Source organism: Athene cunicularia (genome assembly GCF_003259725.1).
Source record: "Athene cunicularia isolate RWA chromosome 9 unlocalized genomic scaffold, athCun1 chr9_part1, whole genome shotgun sequence".
In the NCBI taxonomy this organism is placed as follows: domain Eukaryota; kingdom Metazoa; phylum Chordata; class Aves; order Strigiformes; family Strigidae; genus Athene; species Athene cunicularia.
In genome coordinates this window covers 23,050,982-23,075,224 of record NW_020799110.1, presented here as the reverse complement: position 1 = coordinate 23,075,224, position 24,243 = coordinate 23,050,982, and the positions used below count along the sequence as shown (strand labels likewise).

Below are 24,243 nucleotides of genomic sequence, written 5' to 3'. Positions count from 1 at the left end.
ATTTTCACTTGGTTTTATCATTTGCTATAATTTTTTGTAAGCTCAAAAGTCAGAAATTGGAACATTTTGTTTCAACAAAACCAAGCTAATTATGCAACCTGACTATAAGAGCGCTAATGGAATGGTAGCCCATTGTGCTCTCTTAATTGTTAATAAGCCTCACCTTGGCTTCCACCAGTTTCTTGTGTTCTTCAGTATCACATTCATATGCACCAATCAACCTCTCGGTCCTTATTTGCTGTTTCACATAAACCAGAATATGTGCTGTATGAAAACAGCAATTGCTTTTTTCCCAGCTCTTCCTTATGGACTCAAAGCACCCCCAGATGTGCTGAGTTACCAAGGAAAAATCTACAGTTTACTAATAAAGCACTGTCATACAAGAAGGCATCTTGACATTACCTGGTTTTGGTGTGTTTGGCTGGGGAGAGACAACACCGTGTCCTTTATATGTGCTGAGTTGATTTGCAACAAAATTAGAAGAGCTGTTGAATAACACCCCATATGCACAGAGGTGCAGATTTTAAAATGTAGGTGTAGTCACTAGGAGAGGGAGAAAAGGAGCTTCCAACTCTTGTTAATACTCATTAGGAATAATGATGGCAACAGCTACCATGCCCCATTAAGCCATCGCACTAGTGGTCAGCATCAGCTGTTTCAGTTAAGGCAGCAGATGACCCTGCACAGGAGTCTGTATCTCTCTCACAGAGAATCCTTCTTTCTTCACTCAAAAAATGTGTCCAAAGTACACCAAGTTTGTGAACTAGCAGTATCTTGTGGCAATGAGATCCCTGAGTTAACTGTGCCCTGTGAAAAGGAAAATGTGTTGCTATTAAGAAAATATAGAATAAGGTCAAATGCACTAAAGGCATTCTCCCATCTGCTCCTCTTCACAATCCTTTAATAGCTGTACTGCTCTCTCCCCTCCCCCTATTTGTAGAGAGTTCATTATTGTTTATACAACAGAAGTGGTTTTTTTCTTTTCTGTTAGACTTAATATATAAAAACTCAGTATGAATTAGAAAATCTTAATTTCCGGAAGTCTTTAGCACTTAACACAGGGAGAGAATGAAAGCTGAAGCCGCTTAACTGTTCTTAAACTGTGAGTATTTGGAACAGAAATGATACAAAAAAAGCAACTTCTTAAAACAAGATTTATTGGCACAAACATACATGTTACAAATGTCTACCATATTCCTGGAAAATATGTTTACCACTTCAAAAAAACCTCACTGTGCACAGAAAAGTACAGTAATATCAAACTTTGTAAGTCAGCACAACTTTAGCATCAAAATGCATGCATTCATCATTTATAAATGAATTCCACTGACCTCCAGATAAAGCACTTGAAGAAATTTCCTGGTCTCCACAACATTATTTTTCCTCCCCAGGTAGCTCTAATAAGATGCAAATCGAATGTTTTCTGTAGAGCCACAAATCACAATTTCTTGCTCAGCGCAGCTGAGTCTATGAGGTGAGAGATGCTGTTCTCAGCACAGACTTTCAGATCCTTTGAGTGCATTACTACATAGCTTAGCACTACTGTGTGGCCTTTCAAAGGATGCAATTAAATATGTGATCTGGAGTTTAGTTTTTAAAAGGGCAACTGAAACCATATTTCTGGTTATTCCTATTAGAGGAAGTAAAGCGTGAAGAATTAAAAGAGAAGAGGTAGAAGAAAGGGTTTTGTTTTGCATTTGGAAGAGTGGTGGGATTGCTCAAGTGTCTTGTGAGGAGAAATAGTAATCACAGTAAATCCTCTTCTTTCTTTCATGCCAGTCTAGTAACTTAGTAGCCAACCAAGGTTTTGAGATGGACCTCAGACAGTACAGAACTAGACTTTACCAGATGTCCTGGATCTGATCCTATGCCTGTCCTCAGCTTCAGAGGAGCAGGCTTCGCATTATGCAGAGGGGAGAGAATGCACTCATATCCTCAGCATGATCTGATCTGGCTTAGTCCCATGTAAATGAGGAAGAAAGAAAAGTTCTTGATGTCAGTGGAAGCTCTTTGAAAAATGGGGGTTGCACTTACTCCCACTAGATTTGAATTTGACTCTAATCAAATCAATGTGCAAAAAAAAAAAAAAAAGGCAAAACCATAAACCACATACAGTTGTGAAGGTACATACTCCACTTTTATCAACCTTGGTAGGGCAGAGGGTATATCCAAGGGCAGAATTTGCTGTAGAATCACCAACCTTGGAGATTTTCAAAACTCACCAAGACAAACCCTGTGCAACCTGATCCAACCTCAAAGGTGGCCCTGCTTTGAGCAGGAGATTGGACTAGATAAACCCCAGGAGTCCTTTCCAACCTAATTTTTCTGTCATTCAAAGGAAAGGCTTCTCCTCCCCTGAATTAGAACATGGCACAGATTCTATATCAGGCCTGGATTTAGTAAGGACAAATGAGGTGGGTTTGTTGTCTTAAACAGAGAATGTAAATTCTCTATATGCTTAAGCACATGTTGAAGTTGTTCCAGAACGGGACATGCTTTATTCTTCACTCTGGGCCAGAGTGTGAAATACTCAACCATCTGTCCATTTTAAGTCTACAGTGCTGAACTGATTAGATAGCACCTCCAGAGGCTGCTTTTCTGTGTTAAGACTCAAGCATAAGTCATTAAGGAAAATACTAATTAGCTGGCTACAAACTCATTTCCTGCAATGACTAAACTAAGTTTATAATAAGAGTTCATACATTACCACTAAAAGAACTTTTTATGCTGCAAAACAAACTGAAGGTTGCTCACAGTAGATACTGGCTATGTTTCATCTCTTTCATACTTGGAAAGAGAACGTATCACCCAAACGGCAAATGCTTGCCTACGTATATAAGCACTTCTTTCGGAAAGGGGGAGGAAAAAAGAATAGGAGTTGTCAAATAAAAATTTAACCTCTACAACAGTTGGTGTTTCCCCCTCAAAATGTATTTTTGCAACAGACAAAGGATGTTTTTAAGCCCCGCTCTTGAGTAGGAGGTACTAATTTATAATCTTTCAGTGGTGCTGATATACATAATGTGACTAATATTTTACCACGTATGTGGTCAGAGGAGGGAGGACTTTCCATTTACAAGACAAAGTAATGATATTTTTCATGACAAGTAGTGGGCTATCAGTAAACACTTTATTGTGCAGACCTGCAAGAGTGTCTTAGCTACATTAGCATTTTATTTTATTTCCAATCTAGGGAAAAAGGAAATGGAATGTAGATTGAACTTAGCATTTCTAATGAGAAAAAAATATTCTTTCATCAATAAGTAGGCTTTGAAAGCTAATTATTTGGCTACTTCTATAGCCGCTAATTACTTAAATAGTAAATAATCTTAAATAATTAATTGTTAAACTGTATACCCATGGCCTTTACTATACATTGCTACTTTTATTCAGAATCTTTTTTCCCTTTAAGTTTCATGAAACGCTGAACTTGCATATTTAGAATAGCTTGCTAGCAGCACAGCAGCCACACTGATCACTGAATTTTCAGGTCCAGTCAACACTACCGTGACTAATGGAGAAATTGTTGCAACCTTTCAGGTCAATACTATAACTAGTAATAGCTGAACTTCTGAAAACAATCGTACATTGTGCATCTGTGAATTTGTGGCTCCATTATATGCACTATCTCAAACATTGATCTTACAAAGAAAACAACAGCAGCTGCCATTATTTACTTGTACTTTAAACAAACCTGCAGCTTATCAGGGGGAGAAACTAATTTCAAAGAATAGATTAGAATATTGAGACCTCTTAATTCTTTTAAACTCTTTTCATTACAAAAGCTCAGACCACCACCACGTGTTCACATACACATGACAGGAATGTAATGGATTCAGCAACGTGATTTTCCATCCTCTCCTTAGACCATTTTTTGACGGACAAGCATAGATGGTAGAGTGGAACAAGGGTAAGAAAAATCATCATGCTGTGTCAAAAAGACCTCCTTACTGGCAAACCAAAGCACTATACAAGAAAGTGGGCATTCAGTATGTATCTTAACTGCACCAAGCACTCTGGCCCTTATTTGACTGAAATCCTTGACCACTTCTGCAGCGAACAACAAGCAGCATGTCTTTGGATGGTATACCCCCAAATAGTGCTCTTCGCAAAAAATACTAGATCGTCTTTTCTGCATATATCTCCTGTGTTTTCAAGAAAAAAGTGAAAGTAAATTCAACTCCCATTTGTCATAGTTCATTTTAAGTAATAATCTATATGCACTTCAATAGACTAGCACTGCTTAGTTTTAACATACAAAAGGTGCTCTTAGGTATAGCCACCTATAAAAAGGAATTTGCTGAAAGTTGGCTGTATTTCACTTAAACTATTTCCCAATTTACTATCTTGCCTTTATCACATTAGTTGCTGTTTCCTCTCTTCTCCATTGAAACTGATGAAATCACTGTTAGAGGAAATGTTAAACACATTTAATTAAAATTAAAATTAAAGTAGTGTAGCAAAAATCCTATTGTCTAGCAGTCAGGAGCCTTCTTTAGTTTCACATCATTCTGAACCAAATTAAGATCCAGGAGCTATATTCTGCCTCCAGTGTTCTCATCCCATCAATGGAGTCTGGTTTGAGGACAGCAGGGCGTTATGGGGCAGAGGTTCTGCTCCACTCAGGCCTGCCTCAGCTCTGATTGAGGTCAACAATAACAATATGGGAGAAGGCAGGGAGTCAGAGGGCAGCAGAACAACTCCAGCCCCAATATGCTATGTTCCAAATACACTACACTCCAAAACCACAAAGGCTTTCTAAGAGAACGAAGAGAGACTTGAAGAATAATGGAGAAGTCAGACACTGTGAGAAGAGCTAAAGGATGGAGAAGCTTTTTTCATAATTACCTTTGTTGTTGTCTATGATATTTTCTCTTTGAAAACAAGTACTTTGCCCTTTTAAACTTATAGCACATGGCTTCTTTGGTTGAATAGAGTGTTACGTATGAACCACGATGCTGTATTCATGTTTAAACCAGTACAGGTTATGATTTTTGCTTTGGAGAGTTAGCAGATGTGATACAGTCATGACAGAATGAGGTTACTGCAGAAATGACTCATTGTTGAATAATCAAGTGTTTACTCCACCAAAACTGCATGCAACCAGACTGCCACAGTTTTTCTGCTTTATTGTAAGATGTAGCTTTTAAATGTCAGTGCATCAGGAAGAAAGGTAAACTCCTTGGGTGGCTCAGATCTCTTTCTATGCATGTGTTTAAAGGCAGACAGTCTTCTGGTTCTCAATGGAGAAAAAAGCTACTGAGCACATCAATGGAAACATATTAATGAAATAAGGAAGGGTAATCAGCTAAAGAGGGAAACAAAATCCTTTCTTGAAGTGGAATAGCTGTTTCTGAAGGAGACCAGATGAAGATGAACAATTGATCTAAGGTTCTAGTTTGATTGTTCCATACATCCCAATCTAGTATCCATCCTGAAAATAATGTCACTATCTGAGAAATCTTCAGGCAATCATTTCTCTAGATACTATTCATTTTTTTCAAACTACATTCTTTAGCCTTTTTGGTTTTGCTTATAAAGAAGGTAATTTGAGGGTACTTGTGCTTTCTCTTGCATGAAGAAACACATGCTCAAATGTATCTTGTCTACCAACAGGGACTTACATCAGGTCAGATGAAGAACTGGCTGGAAGAGCATCTCACTCTTCTGACTACACAGGGGGCCCAAAGGTTACGATCTATCACAGGTCTAAAGTTCAGGTCAGGACACGAATCCAGACCAAAGACTATTTGGTCTCTTTGAGGCCTTTATCCAATACTCACTGGGTACCTTGGGAGCGAGCCCAGTGCCTTATGTGGCTACTGGTTTAGCAGTCATCCCTGTTTAAAGGGCAGGAGAAGCAGGGTTGAGATCTAAATCCTGATTCACACTCAAGTGCTCTCTAGTTTCTTTGCAAAGGTCTAGCACCAACATGTGTGATCAATGTGCTGTCATAAAAAAATAATAGACGATACATACTCCCACTGGGTGGATAACTTCCCATGGAATAGAGAAAAACTCACTATGTAAAAGCATGAAAAAAGAGTTGAGCAACATCTGAGATTCTAAAAGTTCCTGAAGTTTGAGTCTCCCATGGTAGATACACTTCTGAGAAGCAGACATCACCATTTTACAGGTATGCTCTAACACAGATGTTAAGTGATGAACTTGCTTTTAAAAGCTCAAATGCATTTTATTCAGCCAAGAAATAGTTCAGCTGTTAATCAAGTTAAAGTAATGTGAAGCCCTGTCAGAGGAGCAGTGACAGAAATGAGACACAAACAGGAGAACTGCAAAAGGTCTTGCTACCCAGACAAAAACATAGCAAATTGTGGCTGTTGTAATTCATTCCTTGCACAGATAATACTGTCCTGTTCCTCCATCACTGTGTTTAAGTCACTTACTGCAGATCAGTATTTAAAAGGAAAAAAGCCAAGTATTTTACTTGCCTGAACTGTCCCCAGGGCTAACCTCATGCAGGTTCCAATAGAATTAAAGGTGCAGCTTTAAAAATTGAACTGAATAAATTTCTAAATCACTTCTTGTCTTACAGACCCTAGGTTACATTCAGAATCTTTATCAGATTCTCCCCTCCTCCTTCTAATAATATTGGATTATGTTGGACTATGTTGGATTGACTGTGCTGTTACATAATGTCGTCAAGTGAAAATCAGGTCAAGTGCCCCATTTGGGCTTCCACGCTACTTGCTCCTGCAAGTTCTGTGTAACAACTTTTTTAGGTTTAAAGCCACATTTATGCTATTACAAGCAGGAAATAGATTAGGAAAAAAGATGTAGAATACAGAATTTCTACATATTTTTCCAGAATTTCCATAGAAGGAAAAAGATGTAATGCCCAAGCAGAACCTTACTAGCTTGTGCATAGTGGATGCAAATAACACTTCTTCAACCTCAGAAGCTGATGTGCACTCACTGGCAAGCCAAACGCCGCCTGTGGTACAAGCACAGACCATCTCCTAACCATCCCATTTCAGCTATGCTGTTCCTGAATGGCAGGCATATCATGCAGGCAGCCTAGCTGTACAGCTGTAGCACAGAAATCAGAGGAAGAGTAAGCACTTCTTATAAGGACAGAATATGCAAGTCTCAAACAATGTCTAACTCTGACTAAAGCTATCAGAATCCTTGCTTCCAGCCAGAGATGTCTTCAGCACAGTCCCCAAGATGTCAGTCAAAAAGCAATCAGCCTTGCAGACCCCTGAGGGTTTGCTTGGGAGGGAGTAAAATAAATCCTTTTGTGCTTTCTTACCAGCCCAAGGTAAAAGCCTAGGCAGGAGTTAGAGAGGAAGAGTAGCAGATGAAATTCTACCCAGTAATTGCAATGCTCATCAGTGCTGACTAAACAAGAATGAATCAACCTTTTCATGGGAAATTTAGTATTACAAGTAGGCAGTTGTAACTGCATGGACATTTTAAATGTAGAGGCAGCGAGTGGAAAGCAATCAATCCTGGCTTCAACACAAATAAGGTCTCCAACTGTGTTTGTATAGATCATCCTCTGTACCAGTCTACGTATAGGTGATGGTGTTGCATAATCTATGACCCTGAACAGTCCTACGTTACCATATTGTCCTTGCAGAAGAATTAACCCTCTGCAGGAGCAGTTTGACTGTGGGTCTGTGCATCAGGGAAGGACATACTTGTTCATGCTTCCTGGGCTGAATTAGAAATGTTCCATGGCTTATCTGACTGATTGCAACCAACCGGCACAGCACAACTAGCAAACGTTGAGCATTCATGAGCACTCTAAATGCAAACAACTTAAAAGAGTTAAACACATTAATTTAGCATATTTCATTAGTGCACAGGAGGAAATTGTCTCTCCACAAACATTTTACAACCCACTGGAGGCTAGGTTTCTTGAATAAACTCTTCCTTGCAAATTCTCACCAACATTTAGCAGTCATCCCCATTAGTTACTGTTTTGAGGGAGAATGAGTACACATTCCACAACCAGCAGCTCACTCTCCCCTGAAGCTCCCACTTTATTAACTTGCTTGAGATACTTTAGCTAGGAGAATGTACGCTTTGCATCCTTACAGCAGTTTCATTTAAAAACTTTTCATCTTTGTAGCTAAAGGATGCAAACGCTTTGATGTGTACTTGCAGCTATCAGCTAAGTAGTCAGATCAGACTCTCACAGCAGAAGGCACCATCTACATTAAGGATCTGTATCAGCATATAACCTTACTGAATGTACCACCTCCAGTGAAAGCTGTCTTCAACTCATGAGTCCTTTCAGCACTCCCGTAGAGAAGCCCTGTGAGGATCAAGCCATGCTCAACGTGGGTATGGGTGGCAGGGTCTCACATTTAGGAGATAGTTATTTCATAGCAGCTAGACAAATATCTTAGTAGTTTAAAAAGGGTCTTGAAGTTAGACAGCATATTCCTTTTCCAGTGAAGGCTCAATTATACATAGCATTCAGCTGTGGCACCTCCTGGAATCAGGCCCTTCATGACAGCAAAGCTTTCTGTCTGGGCCGTGAGGATTTTCGAATTGTTTATATACTCACTCAGCTAGAAGGACTGAAGTGAACAGGGAATACCAGGGAGCTCAGTAGCACAGCAGTAACTTTGAAAGTTAAGTTTCATTAAGACTGTGTCCCTTACTACTTAATGATATGAAACAGTACATGTGAATATGAAGTAATAAATACATAGGAGAAAAAAATGCAACTGGAACCATTCAACTGATCACCACTTATTCTCTTTGAAAAATTCTACTTGAGCACAATTTGTATATACATCTACCGCAATGAACTGGTGTCAGTCTCTGTTTTTTTAATCTAAGACCATGTCAAGAGAGATGCTACAAAGTGGGAATATTTACACTACTATTATCACCATTTCTATGCCCTAATTAAATTGCAGGGAGGGGAGGAACAACCCAAACAATTTATTTTTTTTATTCTACAAATTCTTCTTAGAAATTCTGAAGAAGTTATCCTAAAAAGACCCTTTCAGAATTTCAAAATTTGATAATTCATTTTTAGTTTGGTTAACTATGATTAAACTATTCAGTGTGTAAAAAAAGAAAAACCAAGGAATTCAACATTTGGGAGAAACCCTACAACAACAGCATACAAGAACTTTCAAACTGCAATATATAATTTCTATTAATTACATCAAATGTTAGTTTAAACTCATTGAGTATGAAAATCTCAGCTGAGCACTGTACAAAGACAACACTATAGTTTATGAACTATACACACACACAGATTAAATTAAATTTTTAGAAAGACTATTAACACCACCCATTTGGAACAGTGTTTCTCTGCCTTCCTCTCCCCCAGGAAAGCTTTGCTAGGCGCCCATCCTTTTCTTGGCTGCTCTCCACTGTTCCCTCTATTTATCCATACCTCCTTCTTCCTGATTTTTGAATGGTCCTCACAGTGGGGACTATTTTTGCAAAATGGTGCAGAGATAGCTTCCTACAAATGTGCTGGGAAGCCACAGACATCACCAAAGCTGATCATGTGCTTTAAGTTAGGGCCATAAATATTGGGGATTGGCACTCAAGAGAGTCCCATGAAGACTGACAAACAGTGCCTTGAGCTTTTAGCAAGAGTCTCTATCTTGGACATTTATGACACTTGTATTACCATTTTTGCATTTCACTTGGCTTTTTCAAGATTACGATAGCTCATGGTTTTTTGGTTGTCATACAGTCTTCTTTCTGGCTTTCATATGGAGGCCATCCTGGTTGTACAGAACACCCCATAAGGAAACATTTAAATCCATAAAAGATGATGATCTGGTCCTATTTATTTTCTGCAGGGAATGATTTTAGACTTGGGTTGGTTGGCTAAGTTGAAATAAGATGTCTTACATGAATACTTGTAGGTACCACTCTCTGCAATGAGAGTAGCAGATACTCACTACCTCAAAAAGCTGCATCTGATAGTGGATTTTGCCAACCAACTTTAGGTGCTCATCTTGAGAATTTTGGCCCTAAAGTTTGATGTAACCTTAGGTTTGGGTCCAATCCACCTGACAGTGTCCCTTTAAGCAGGAGCTTTCCCATAGCTGCATTCTCTGATTCGGAGATGTTTAAGATGCTTTTCATATACTACAGTTTCTGAAGGTCAGTGCATACACATTTTAAGACACAGTGATAAGACAGTGTATGGAACTACTTGGCAGTATTTAGCTGGTACAGTTTCTTGTGGAAACAACAGAATTCCAAAACACACCACACCGAATGCTTATGGGTTATTACAAGCAAAAATCCCAAGACACTGGGAATTAAAAAGCGGAGTTCAACAAAGGAACACTGATATCGTTGACTGATATGAACAAAGTTGTGCCAAGTCTTCCTTCCTTGCTTTTTCAAGTGGAGAAATAAACTGGGAAAGGAAGCAGAAGGAAAAAAAAAGACATAAACCAACAGTTATTACAGAGTTAGTGTTGTGCTTTATCTCACAGAAATGTGTGATGTCAGAGAATGGCAAACACCTTTAGCACATCTTTGCTGAAAGAGCATGACATGTCTTGCATACAATGTGCCTTCCTAGCTGGAATGCGGATGTTCCTCCTGCGTTTGGAGGGGGAACTGGAGTGGAAAGCAGGGAAACTGGCTCGAAAGATAGAAAGGGCAAGGACTGATGGTGATGTTAGCCGCCATCACCAGCTCCAGCAACACCTGCAGTCACACGTGTTGTAACTCTTGCTTCAGCAGGGAGCCAGCCTGTTTTTCCAGGGCCCCACTACCAGGTTGGTAGCAACCCTGGCTTGGTCCATTTCATCACCCGTGGTAGCTTGTTGCTGTGAGGAACTACACAATTTATCTGCATCTATGGTCAGCCCTGCATGGAGGGTATGATCTGGTTTCCATTCAAATCAGTGACTGAAGAAGCCATGCAGGCCTTGTCTGTGCCAGCACTTGTACACTTGATGTCAACAGGAGTTAAACATATACTTGAGAGCTACTATAAATAAAGACATCATTGAGTTCAATACACACGGTCCCTCCTGAAGCTGCAACCCTTAGGCACTATTAGAGAAGGATCAAATAGACTGAAAAATAATTTAGAAGTTAAATACTCACTAAAATTGCACTAGATCTCACTACAGTGAACCAAGACCTGGGTTTGATGATGTGATACTCAAGTTTGTGATTAAATATCCTAAACCCAACCTAAGCCATGTCAAACCTGCTGTATGTTTCTAAGCTTAACAGGACAGGCATCCAACATTTAAAACCAGAAGGGAAACAACATTATAACTTATATATCATTTCATCCTTAACTTCAAAGGAGAAATTTTGAGCTATCTTGTCTGCTTTTTACTTTATTGTTAAGATACACAAATGCTCAGTGATGCCTATATACACAGCAGTTAGTTCAATGGCTGCACATATATCTTCCCAGGTTGCTGCACTGGACTGCAGAACAAAGGCCTGTCTTTCTTTCCCTTGAAGCCAGTTGCCTTGAGTACCCTGTTAATATAGTTAATTAATATCTAGCCAATTCCAGTTCTTGCCATATCAGTGTTACGAAACCCTAGAATTATTCTGGGTTGCTCTGCTGCCAGCATTCATAAGACTTATAAACTGCCACATGTATCTCAATCCATTTAGTCCTATTTACAGGTGATTCTGTAAGCCTTCTTTACAGAAGCAACAGAGGAAAATGGAAACATGCTGAATACAAGGCATGTAATTTGAGAGATGGGAATTAATTTCCATCCACAGTCTAGTCTCCAGGTGGATCTCTTCTGGGCTACTAGCTGGATTGTCTAACTCAAGAAATCTCCCTTTTAGGAATTAATGACATATTACAGTTATGTCACATAACGGCTGTTGCTAACACAGAGGTTACATAAATGAAATGTTCAGTTCCTGTCATTACAAGATCCCTGGCTCCTAACCAGCACGACTGCTATTATTCATTTATATGCTCTCTTTCCTATAACAAACATTATGAATGAGATGATCTTTCAAAACAAGAAATCAGTAAGACTTTGGGCCATCTTTTAACAATATTTTGGTATCTAAGATGCAAAGTGATTTTCAAAAGCACCAACATCTCAAATTCCAGCTGATTTGGTGGGAACTAGGCATCTAATTGCTTTTAAAAAATTCATCAGATGCCCTTTGCTTGTGGACCTTCACCCTCTCTTTACAGGCATGAGGCAGTTCAAGCATTACTGAATATACACTAGAAGACACCAGGACTGGGCACTGGTTGTTATGAAAGGAAGATACCTGAGACTGCATAAAAATTTATATAAACATGAAAAGGGAGAATCTCTAATCCTAGAGAAAGTTATGTAACATACCAATGTAAAATACATTAAATGTCAACAAATTCTACCTACATAAGTGTCCAGAGAGTTTGCAGTAATTCTCACTATAACAGCATGACACTAGAAGGGGAATTTCACAGATTAATCAGTTTAAATATTTTATACCGATGTTTTGTTTTGTTCTTTAATATATCAGCACTTTGTAAGTCACAGAGCTACTGAGATCATAAATGAAAGAGAAAATGCATTACTCACTTATAATTATAATGAGAATGACTGCGCATACTACACCAAGGATGATCATCATCTATAAAAAGAGAGTTATGAGAAAAAAAACAGAACGTCAGGTTTTCACATGAAAGACAGTAACACCTCAGGTTTTTTGCTTTTACTTGGTGGCTCATTCACTGCACTTTTAATTCTTGCAAAGACTCACTGTAACAGACTTGTTAAGACCCCAAATTTAGTGCCAATTTTAGGAACAGCTAACCACCAGCAATGGACATAGCCTCTTGTCAAAGCTGGAACACTCTTACCCATCAGCTAAGATGCAGTGACCAACTTTATCCATTTCCAACACTAAAGAAAAAAGTAAACTTCCAACGTAAAACTCCAGAGGTGCTTTAAGTGGCTGGATTCACACATGGCCATATACAACTTTATACCAGAGTAACTTGACCACTTTTCACCATGTTCCCACAGTCAGGGAAGAGGCAGCTGGAGATGTTTAATGCCTAGCAGGTATTTGTGCTGGCTTTGTGTACTTATGCTATTGAGAGAGGTAGCCCGTGCTAGGCAGCATGGTTTCCAGCATGTTAGCCTGGAAATAGCTCATTGCAATGTTGAAGTCTGTTCCCACAGGAACAGATACATCAGATACCAGATACAGTTGTGCACAGACCATACCAGCACTGAGTTGTGTGGGGCAGAGGTCCCTAAATGAGACTTGCTGAATGCTAGTAAGGCCACCAGAGATGCTGCAGTCCAATTCCCATCATCACTCCAATGAAAATGGAAAGACTAAAAAACAACAAACATGGACATGTCAAACCAAGGCCTTCATTCCTCTAGACATATGTCTGGAGGATGAAGCTAGCCATTGGCTTGTAAACTTATTTATTTTCCCCCCTCCTTCCAGAGTCTGGGAGCCAGAGGAAGGACAGGGGGACTCTGTTTCTCAGGGTAAAGCAGGAAGGGACAACGAGGAGAGGGTAGGTTTGAAGGTCTAGTGTAGTGTAGCTCACTGTGGTGACTGCAGTCAGCATGGGTGAACCTAACAAAATCTGTGTCTGTAGCTCCCAAAAGCCCTGCTTCCTGCACTGTCAGGCAAAGCAACTGGGCAACAGCTAGAAGAGGCCCAAAGGAACTGCTCAGTTGAATTTCTAACCTAGATCCACTTATTTCTGGAGTGTTTGTGTGTGTAATTTACACAGAATATTGTGCTTTGCTTTACATTTCATAGCACTGTGGACTGAAGAGACAAAGCAAGCAACAGACTGGTGAGAGATACATGTGGGATTCTCCCTTGGGAACAGGTGGTTTTATTTGGGTCGACATGAATGGTCAGCAGCAAAGATGGTACTGAAGAGAAATGGGAATGAGGCTGAACTTTTGGTATAGCATTCATGTTAGTGGTGCATGCGTAGAAAGAAGCAAGGATATGGGGTCTTATATGAATAAGAGGAGCTGAAGTTTCTGGGTCCAGAAAACACAAATTCTGGAGAAGGTCTGAAAAAGCAAAGGAAAGTGAGGTTCCCTCTGCTCATGGGAAAGGATGAGACTTTGAAAACAGCAGAGGAGAGAGCTGGCTGATTAAAGTCCTGCTCTATCCTAATCTGCCCCTCTTTTTTAAAGAGACTGTCATTTCCTCACTTCTCATAGCAGTTTGTGGAACCAAGTATTTTTTCGTTAGTTTACCATCCTAAAGAAAGATCAAGATGCTGATGATCTCCCATGGGGAAAAAGCTTATTTTCTCCGACTACTAGAATTCACTACACCTGTTCAGGTTTTGTGGTTCATACAGGGAACTGGCATGAATTAACATGGAATGTTCTCCCATCCCTATCTGCAGGCACTAACTGAAGCATCAAAATTTGTGTCTACATTTTTTATGCAGCAGAAATTATCTAAAGAATAGGTTCTATTAAAGATCAAAGTTGCTTGACTTATTATCCTGGAGCCTAGAGGGCAAGGCATCTCCTCCTCCCCTTGCCAAGAAGAGACCACTTAGAGATGCCATCCTGCAAGCAAAGTGCCATTAAATGCAAGTGAAAGTAATGTCTGCCATGAAATGATTCTCAACAAGAATTTATATTCCTTACCTTGCAATTTTTCCACCAGTATTTTCTCTTCAGTTTGGCTGCACTGGTTTCAAACTGTGAGGCACCTGCTTGCAATGCATCTGCCCGGTTGTCAAGCTCTGATAGTTTCTGGTCTCTTTCTAGCACCTTGTCCACGTTCATTCTCATGATGTCTACCACCTGCAAAGGCACAGCCTCACGTTACATTCCACACACAGTAAAGCAAAAGGTCACCTCCATGTTCACACTGTGGAGTGTCACATATCATACTGAAACCAGTCATTTGCCATTATGGTATGCGATGGCAATTACCTGGACAGTGCCTCAGAAACAGTGAGAACAAGATACACATAACTATACTCTGCTCAGAAGCCCTTAAAGGTGAAAAATAAAGGGACATTATGAAATACTGTAATTAGTTTCATTAAAGCTTTTGACTTCTTTTAGTGTACAACTAGGTACTTCACAAAAAACGGATGGAAACCAGTACCACTATACTACAGTTTGGTTCACTTTTGTCCAGTCATTACTAAGACCAAGCCATTACTTTCCTTATATATTTAATATAACTTCCTTACCTGAAGTAGAGAAATTGGCTAGATAAAGGCAATTCTAAAGGGAACTGTATGTTACTCACTGTGCAGATCTTTCTAGGACAAGATGACTTCCCACCCATAATTTGAAGTCCCGCTTGAAAATGGAGGAGAAAATTTTTTCCTGAGAAAATTCAGTCTGAACTGTAACAGGAAGCTCATGCCACCTCATTGCACAGCCTCAGCGAAAAAAGCATGCACAGCCAGTACACAACAGGTAAGGCCCATCCATGCATATATTTTATACACTGAATGAGACAAAAATCCTCTTCCAGCAAATCCCATACAAATTCCTCACTAACATAACTGTTAGACAGTACACCAATCTCAGTAGTGTGCACTTACTCTAGCAGTGAATATGGTTGCTGGGGTATTCTCATATTCTGTAATAAGTCATTGTTGTTTATATTTAATATTATTACCTGCAAAAACCCAAATGATCAGGAGCTGGAGCAGCTCCCCTCTGAGGACAGGCTGAGAGAGTTGGGGGTGTTCAGCCTGGAGAAGAGAAGGCTCCAGGGAAACCTTCTGGTGGCCTTCCAGTACTTAAAGGGGCTACAGGAAAGATGGGGAGGGGCTCTTGATCAGGGGATGTAGGGATAGGATGAGAGGTAATGGTTTTAAACTGAAAAAGGGTACATTTAGATTAGATCTAAGGAAGAAATTCTTCCCTGTGAGGGTGGTGGTGCCCTGGCACAGGTTGCCCAGAGGAGCTGTGGCTGCCCCCTCCCTGGCAGTGTTCAAGGCCAGGTTGGACGGGGCTTTGGGCAACCTGGGCTAGTGGAAGGTGTCCCTGCCCATGGCAGGGGGTGGGACTGGAGGATCTTTAAGGTCCCTTCCCACCCAAACTGTTCTATGGTTCTATGATTAATTTCTTAGCTAATATTTAGCTGATATTTAGCTAATATTTAGTCTCAGAACAGTGTTTTGTAGTGAAAATTTTAAACTATTTGAAAATGCTGAAACAAAATACTGTAACATTTCCTAACCATTTTTTTTCCCCAGAAGTGTTTATTGAATTTAATCTGACTGCAGTGAACACCTGTCCAGATGATGCATTTTTGTCAAATAAATGAATGTTTGTATAGACTAAAACCTAGACCTGGGCCTTAGAAAATAAGTTCTAGGATGCCTAGAGAAATCAGATGGGAAAATCCAACATGGATATAGCTGAAATACTGTATCAGCATTGAGATAGCATTTAAAATGTCAGTTATTTTACTAAGACCAAAAATTGTCTCTCACGCAAAGACATGATTGTGTTGCTGAGTTTTGGGCTTGAGTCAGAAGTGCTGTGCAGAGCAGCACTTGGAACAGAATAGCCAGAGGACTGTAGTGCTGAGCTGTGGTGTTTGGTGCCACCTACAGATTATATTCCCACAAGACATGAAAGAAAAAAAGATCTAGTAGGAAGGTCAAAGCAAGGCTTAACAGATCAGATCCTTAGGTGATATAAACCAGTTTCAACCTAGTGACTTCACGGTACTGAAAGCACTGTGGCATTTTTCTCCCTTGGCTATTCTTATACTGTGATATCCCTGTTAAACAAGGATCTGCTGACCATGTTCTATCCACTCAAAACCCATACCAGACTCAGCCTCCCTCTCAAACGGGAGGCAAAAAACCCATGAATCCTCATTATCACCCGTCTAATCCTCAAATCCAAGAGCTACTCACTCTCCACTCATACTGGGTAAGAGTTCTTGCCAAAATTATGCCATCATGCTTCATAACACAATCTTGCATGGGTTTGTGTGAAAAGTCTCAGAATCCAGAGTATCTTAAACACAAAGCGGGGGTTCACTAGCTTCTCCATTGATCTGCTTGAAGAGCCCTATGTATCTGACGTATATCACTTGTTTTAGACAATAACTAGCAATTATTTTTCACCTTCTAGGGACAATTACTTTTGCTGTAGCTCACATAAACAATTATAGCACCATAATGATGTAATATGTTCAGGACAAGAAGTTTATTTCATTGTTCTGACCCAAGAAGAAAGCTGAAATGTAATATTCCCTTTCCTACTGCAAGAGACACTCTGCTAACATCAGTGAAGTTAGTGCAATGTGTGATAATGAGAGAACCTGGCCTATAAATTTCTCCAGACACTTCTGCAGCCAGAGGATGTTCTTGTGATCAGCTCCGAGCATCAGCAATGGCAAGGCCAGAAAGACTCCATTTCAGATCTTCAGCAAAGAAAAAGCAGAGCTCAGTTTGACAGGTGTATTTAATTCATCTTAAGAAATGCATTTGAGATAGATGCTGTGAGGTCTTCTCTACTATTTTTAAAGCATACCTGGAGCTGTTTAAAATAGAGGTCTTTATGCATGTTAATAGCTATTTTATCATGTGTATTTTATTGAATTTGGATTAAAGAATCACACAAGCCCTGGCCACTTCCCTGTGGACAGTAAGCAATTAGTTACTTAAGTCTTTGGAGGGGTTTAGTAAAACTCTATACTTAATACCCAGCACACAAATCTGCACGGCAGGTGTGCAAGGATGCTACAGCTGCTACTGTACTGCTGGTACGCTCAGGGACTTCACCCACAAGTAGGGGTATGCTTGCTTATTCCCATTATCACAGCAGTTAGATGGACACCGGCACCACAGCCGAGGTGGCGGGGTAGTCTGTATGCTACAAGAATTTAAGGATCCAAGCTGGAACAGGCATGTGGTCCTCCAACAAAAGGAGTGGGGATTTGTTGAAGGTGCTGTTATGACATCATGTGTGGGTGCCTTTCTTTGCAGATCAGTTGTGATGATTAATCAGTAGAGCTCTGGCTTATGAACACAGCTCTCAGCTGTACAATTCTCATGGCTTGAATCTATCTAGGAGAAGCTGATGGTCTGTCCCTGTGAAACAGCCTGTGAGATTAGCATCTAGCCTTTAGGAACACAGAACATGTTAAAAGAGCTGGTTCCACTATGACATTTCCTCCTAACCTGACTGACAGGGATGAATTCCTGAACTGGCACCAGTGCCCACATTTATTCCACAGAAGCGTAACTGGTACAAGGATGTTCATACTCAGAATTTCTCTTGTACTGTCTGTCTCTTCATAAATGCCATCCTTTGGTAATTATTATCTAGATACTGCCTTCAGATGAGCAGGAGTTGCTGGATCACTAGGGAGGAATGCGTCTTAAAGCAAAAAACAAACAACAAACACATCAGCACCCTTGTGGTGAGCAACAGATCACGTAGACCCACTTACCTCATCCACCCGGGCTTGTGTCTGCTGCATCCGTTTGTTGCTTGACACATTGGTAGCTGGAAGTGGCCCTGCAGCCCCAGCACTGGTGGGACCTTGGGTAGGAGCTGGAGCAGACCTAGGTCAAAACCAGACAATGTAAAAAGTGACTGAAAACATCTCATTTGATCACTACCCCTTTTCTGGAACAAGTCAAAAGTACTTTTCTCTTAAAAGGAGTTTTCCACTGTCTCACAGCCCGCATCTTCCATTCCTGGATCACAACCCTAGTGTCCCATTCCCTCCTATGCTATAATTAGTTTTCACACTATTTCTTGATAGGACTGTATCACACTCTTCCCCTCCCTTGCTGCCTTTTTAAACAGCAAGCAATTCAGATTACCCTAAGTTAGGCCAATGGCTAAACTGATCACAGGCCTGACTAGCAGGGCAGAGTTTATGTCCCACTAAGGGAACAGACTCTGCTCCAGATATTTTGTGTTGATGCTATAAAAGCCAGGGCTGCAATCCTGTCTTCCTCCTCAGTGTGCTGAGTGACACTGTCCCCTTCTCCTCAGTGTTTGGCTGGAAGCTAACCAAATAAAAATAAACAAAAGGAAGAGGGGAAAGAAATGGAGGAGGAAGTGGGGGTGAGAATTGCACACAGCATGGGGTTAGTCATCTCAGGCATTCAGCATCGCTTAACCACCCCACCAGTGGTCACCAACTGACCCACCAGAGCAGCTGGCAGGCCTGAACATCTGCCACGGACCCTGGATGAGTATTTGCAGGAGGTGATCTCCTGCACATCAGCTCTTTTCTTAAGCATCAACACTGGCTTTTCCCAGCTTGCTCTAAAACAAAAGACAAAACAGAAGTCCCTTAAAATCCAGCAACAGATCCAGTGCACGAGCTTCTGCAGACCATCACCCTGCCGGCCTGAACAGGGTCCCTCAAACTCAGCCAGTTGTTCTTCACACCCCCGCTGTAACCTGTGAAACCTTTCCTTTCCTTTCAAGGGACCCTGTCACTTCTTCCTGCAGAGAAATAAGGTCCTGAAGCTGGAGAGGAAATCCCTAAGCATGCGAACTGAAAAATATCACTAATCCCACTCATGCATTACCAATGCCTTCCCACAGTGCCAGACCGAGAGAACACAGTGTTTTTCTGTGAATCATTCCCTTTTACATCCTGGAGTCTGATTAATGCTGCTGGAATTACGGCTGCATTAATACACTGCCAAAGCGCCTAGGGGTACTGAAGTTAGCTCCCCAAAGGTACCTTAAGCTGCAAAATTCAGTTTGACAGTATTGCTGAGTTCCCTACAGAGAACACTGACCCTCACAGACTCCCAGTGATGGAGCAGCTGTTTGCAGACCCAGAGCACTGCTGTATCCTTTTTTAACCGTGGGTGAGAACGTCGTTATTAAGCTTTAGTTGAAAGAAAATAACTTGAGCTGTACACAAATTGCTCATCCTTTGAGGACTTCACAGCCACTATTAAAAACATAAAAGACCAGATGCTGCTGCCACCTGCAATGGAATTACTCCACTGAAAGGCCATGCGCCAGGTTCCCAACAGGATTTATTCTGAGTTTATGCTGTTGTCACAAAGGATCAAAATCTGACTATAATGCATATCAGACTCAAATAATGCAAAACAAGATCTCTCTGGAGCATTAACAACTTCAAAGGGAGTTCCTGGTACAATAACAGAGCTAAAATTGAAATTGTAAAATTTCTTTGCAGTCAAGGAAGTAAGTAGGCTTTTTCCCAATCAACACAAGCAGAATTTTTTTTCTGTGGAAACATTGTCTCACACTCTTAATTACTACAAATGTTAACAGAGCTCCCCTCCTGAGCTATGTACTGTTAGCATCCAGAGACTACAAAAAGGAAGCATCTGAGAAGTGTTTTTCCTGGCCGCATATTTTCACTAGTAAGCATAGCTTATAGGTGCAGTGCTGTTCTTGTTCAAACCTATGTAATAACTCAAAAGTTTAGTGCTAACCTTTCCATCTTTTTTTTGCACCTCCCATGCTGTCCTCAAAATGATCTGGCATAAAGTAGACATTTCCCAGTTTGCTCTCTTCCAGCATCCTTGCTGCCCTCTAATTTGGTTCCAGTTGTATTTCCTGGGACTTCTCTGTTCCCTGTATAAGGGAGGACTGGATGGGAAGAATGGGTATTTTTACAGGTGCTCTGACCATCCAGCAGGAGTCACTACCAAAGAGAGATGGCAATATTTATACTAAGGTATAGAAAGCTTGTAATTAACATGCCCATCTTAATTAATTACATAAAATCTAATAAAAGAGTAACCAGAGCTGGGTGCTGCCTGCAGTGCAGAGCTACTCTCTCCAAACCTTTTGTCTCTGGAGCTGTGCTCTCCTTACACCGTAACAGCACCTGCCTCACCCACGGCCTGGTGGGTCAGAACAATGAGCTGCTACAAGTCGAAGAGTGCTCACCAGAAGAGATGAAGCACCTGCTACAGAGAGCACAGCACGGGTTCCCAGACAGGCTTTAGGAAGTCAGTCCGTGGCTTTAATGCCACCAGCAGCTCTTTCAGGTTAACAAGACATGAGCCCTCACTCATCATTAGGCAGCATGTAATATCCAAATCAGACAAAACAAGCAGAGATACTTGTGTCACCTCTCCTCCCAGCCTTCAGGAAGGACAGAGGGGTCTCCATGCTTCTGGCTCAGCCCTACCAGTGAGCTCTGTAGAAATCATCCTGGCTGGGCAGCAGCAGAAAGCATTACCTCTGTGAGCTAATGTGGCTCCAGTCCCACAAGGCATCCATTAAGAGTTGGTCTTTAAAACTAAATTTTCTAGCAAAGAAGGGAATTGGAGGCCTACATGACTAGAAAGCACCAACATTCCCTTGGGTATCTTAGTGCAAAAATGCTAGAATGAAAGTCCAACCTGTATTTGCATAATTCTTCTATTATTGTCTCTGTACTGTGTCATATCATCTTATAATTTCTCAGAAATGTCATTCAAAGAAATTCATGCAGAACCTAAGTACTACATTAGAAAGATTTTCTTCTGAAACACATGAAGCATCACAACTTTAAAGTCCAATTTCTCATGGCCCAGCATGATTTACAGGAGCTACAAAAGAATGCAAAATCCATATAAAAGCTCCATCACTGGGCCCCTAGCCATCAGACTTTTTTTCCTTTTCCTAAAAATAATTTTAAAAAGTACACATTACCATTGATGTTAAGAATCTTTACTCCAAAGAACAGTCAAATTAATTTTGAAGGGGGAACAAAGCTCTATTACTGTTGGTGGGAAAGGGTATAAATCCCTAGCAAATACTCTTAAATGGCAACCGCTCTGTGACGTCAGAGCACTGGGGTACAGTCTGGGAGAGTGACGAGTAACTTACTCCAGGACAACTGTACCACATGCTCACAGCCTCAGCAGTTAGGTCGTTCTTTATACAACATTAGTTACATCCCCACTCCCCACCGTACAGCTTTTGCTTCAGTTGGCACGAGAGCAATCTGACGGATGGAAAGCAGGTGCTGGAGATGTGTATGTGTGCAGCTTACTAGGAAGAAACATCTGGGGACTGTCCTAGTGATTCAGTAAAACGGTCTCAGCTGACCAGTTCTTCTGAAACTGGTAGGTCAAAATCATAACTAAGAGATTTCTCATCTCACCTGGACATTTTGGAAGCAATTTGCTATTTAGTTCTAATGGTTCAAGTGAGCTGCAATTCTAAGAGAGAACTGGAGATATGCAGGGTTACTGTTTTCCATTTCAGCACTGGCTGAAAGAACATTAAGGATGACTGTATCGAATGTTTTGGGAAGCTGCCTGACACATACTTCCATTTTTGTTCATATGTGTGAGAAATCTTTTGTGTTAGTCAGGCTAGGGAAGGGAGATGCACATTGTGAATACCAGGAGGATGCCAGGTCACCACTGTGACTTTGGTACAGTTTACATTGGGACCTCGATAGCTGCTTTCAGCAACTTGTTTTATTCATCCAAAGTACTTTTTAAAGCCTCCAGCTACAGGACCTAATCCCTTCAAAGTCTTTATCTTAACAACACTGCAATAAGCTAAGGAAAAACTATTATTCCTGCGTATGGCTAGGGAACAGGTACAGGGAGATTAAGTGATTTGCTCAGTGGCACAGAAAGCCTGTAGCAAAGCAGCCCAGGCCTCTTCATCATCATCCTTCTGCTCCCCTCTTCTTCAGCTACAGACTCCAAATCAAAGCTCGCAACCTGTTCTAATAGCAGGAGTTATTTTCTACCCCTCAGACTTAAACGGTGAGAAACACACACTCACACTAACTTAAAGGTTACAGCATGAGGAAAGAGCAAATTACATCAGCTCTATCTGGTGTCAGCTGGCAAAGCTCAGGGGAGGGGACACTGAAAGTGCATCAGTACAGCACAAGATTTTACTAATGCTCCCTATAAAAAGTGAAATGAAGGAGGCAATTTTCTATGAATCCCAGTTTAATTCCTCTTTCCTCACACTCTTTCCCTGTTGTTCCAACAAAATATAAAATTGTACTGCCTCTCCTCCTCTTTATTATTTTTACTGTTTAGGTGCTATAGTAGTAAATATTTACTGTTGTAATCAAATTTACATATATTTAAGACACTCTTCTTCTATTTGGACCCCCTCAAAAGGCATCTACCCATTTGCACTTCACACTTAGTGCAGTTTGACAGTCTGTGGTTCCAAAGGCATTTAAAAACCCAACCAACTCACAAAAACCCCTTTACTTAATTGTAAAATAAGTCAGAACACCTCCATATCTCTGTACTCTTGAGATTTAACTCTAAAACAGTTATTAGAATTAGCTACAAATGCAAATTCATACACTACTTTAGTGACTATGGACGTCAGTGAAGATCCTGGACTTAACAGTAACTGTAGAAACAAACCCCTTTCCTATTGTCCCTGGTGCTGAGAGTGTTTTTCTGTAAATTTAGCTGCATCTGAAAGCTTTGAGGCAGGGAGGATCTCTAAGGAAATAAATAAGCTCTATAGCACCGGTGCTTTGCATTAGTTTTGAACTTGCTCTGTTTATTTCTATGCAATAATAGCCAAAACAATTTTTCCACTGCTAATTTGCAAAGGGGGACTTTTACTGATGATACTTAGAGTCTTCTGCTTTCTGGAGGGATTTGCTGTCTCCCAGTTTTCTGTTAATTGGATTCTACCACACAGGATTTTATTTCTGCAGCAGGCCAGTTTAGCCAACACCAGCACAAAAGCTTTCTTAACAATCAGTTTGGCTATATACAGTTGACACAGTCCTAACAAAATCCAGTCTAACCAAAGAGGGCAGATTAAAATTCTGTGCTAGCCTATTTACATCTCAAAGAAATTGGTACTTTGATATCTAAAATCCTCTAAGTTCTGGGCCTTCCAGACTTGTGTGCTTAACTGTACAAACTTAATAGTGCAGACCTACCACAGTTGTGTGTGGGCAATCATGTTTCTGTCTGGGAATATATGGATATGTGTGTGTAGAAATCAAGAGACATTAGCTATCCATCTCATCACCTCCTACCTAAAATTTTGGTTTTCCCATAGTGAAATGGGATAGTGTCAAATGGCACGTCCCGTCACTCTTTCACAACCACACACTAATTCTCTCAGGAGACGTTCAGAGAAAAGACACCTACTTCTAACACCTCCACAAAATTAAGTGTCCTTCAGAATCAGGTTCTCAGCCTTCTTACAAGTAGCTAATGATGTTCTCTGCCTGTAAGGTGAGAGGACGCCTCAGAAGAAAACCCTGGCTAGAGAGCATGACCCACCCATTTCTGAGACAGATGTATACCCTGTAAGGGAATTTGCTTTTCAGTTCAGTTGCCTGCTAATTGTACGCATTTCAGAC

At 40.7% G+C, this 24,243-nt stretch overlaps 1 protein-coding gene across 1 annotated transcript in view; it reads right to left on the bottom strand.

The window, feature by feature from the left end:
- Positions 1-1,142: 1,142 nt before the first annotated feature.
- Positions 1,143-24,243, bottom strand: part of LOC113483466 (vesicle-associated membrane protein 2-like) — a 54,124-nt gene continuing 31,023 nt past the window's right edge. Inside the window, exons 3-6 of the mRNA XM_026855007.1 lie at positions 18,385-18,499; positions 14,592-14,750; positions 12,525-12,576; positions 1,143-10,369 (exon numbers count right to left, since the gene is read on the bottom strand). Of these exons, the coding sequence (XP_026710808.1) occupies positions 10,353-10,369; positions 12,525-12,576; positions 14,592-14,750; positions 18,385-18,499 (343 nt within the window). The 3' untranslated portion in view covers positions 1,143-10,352. The remainder of the gene's footprint in view (positions 10,370-12,524; positions 12,577-14,591; positions 14,751-18,384; positions 18,500-24,243) is intronic.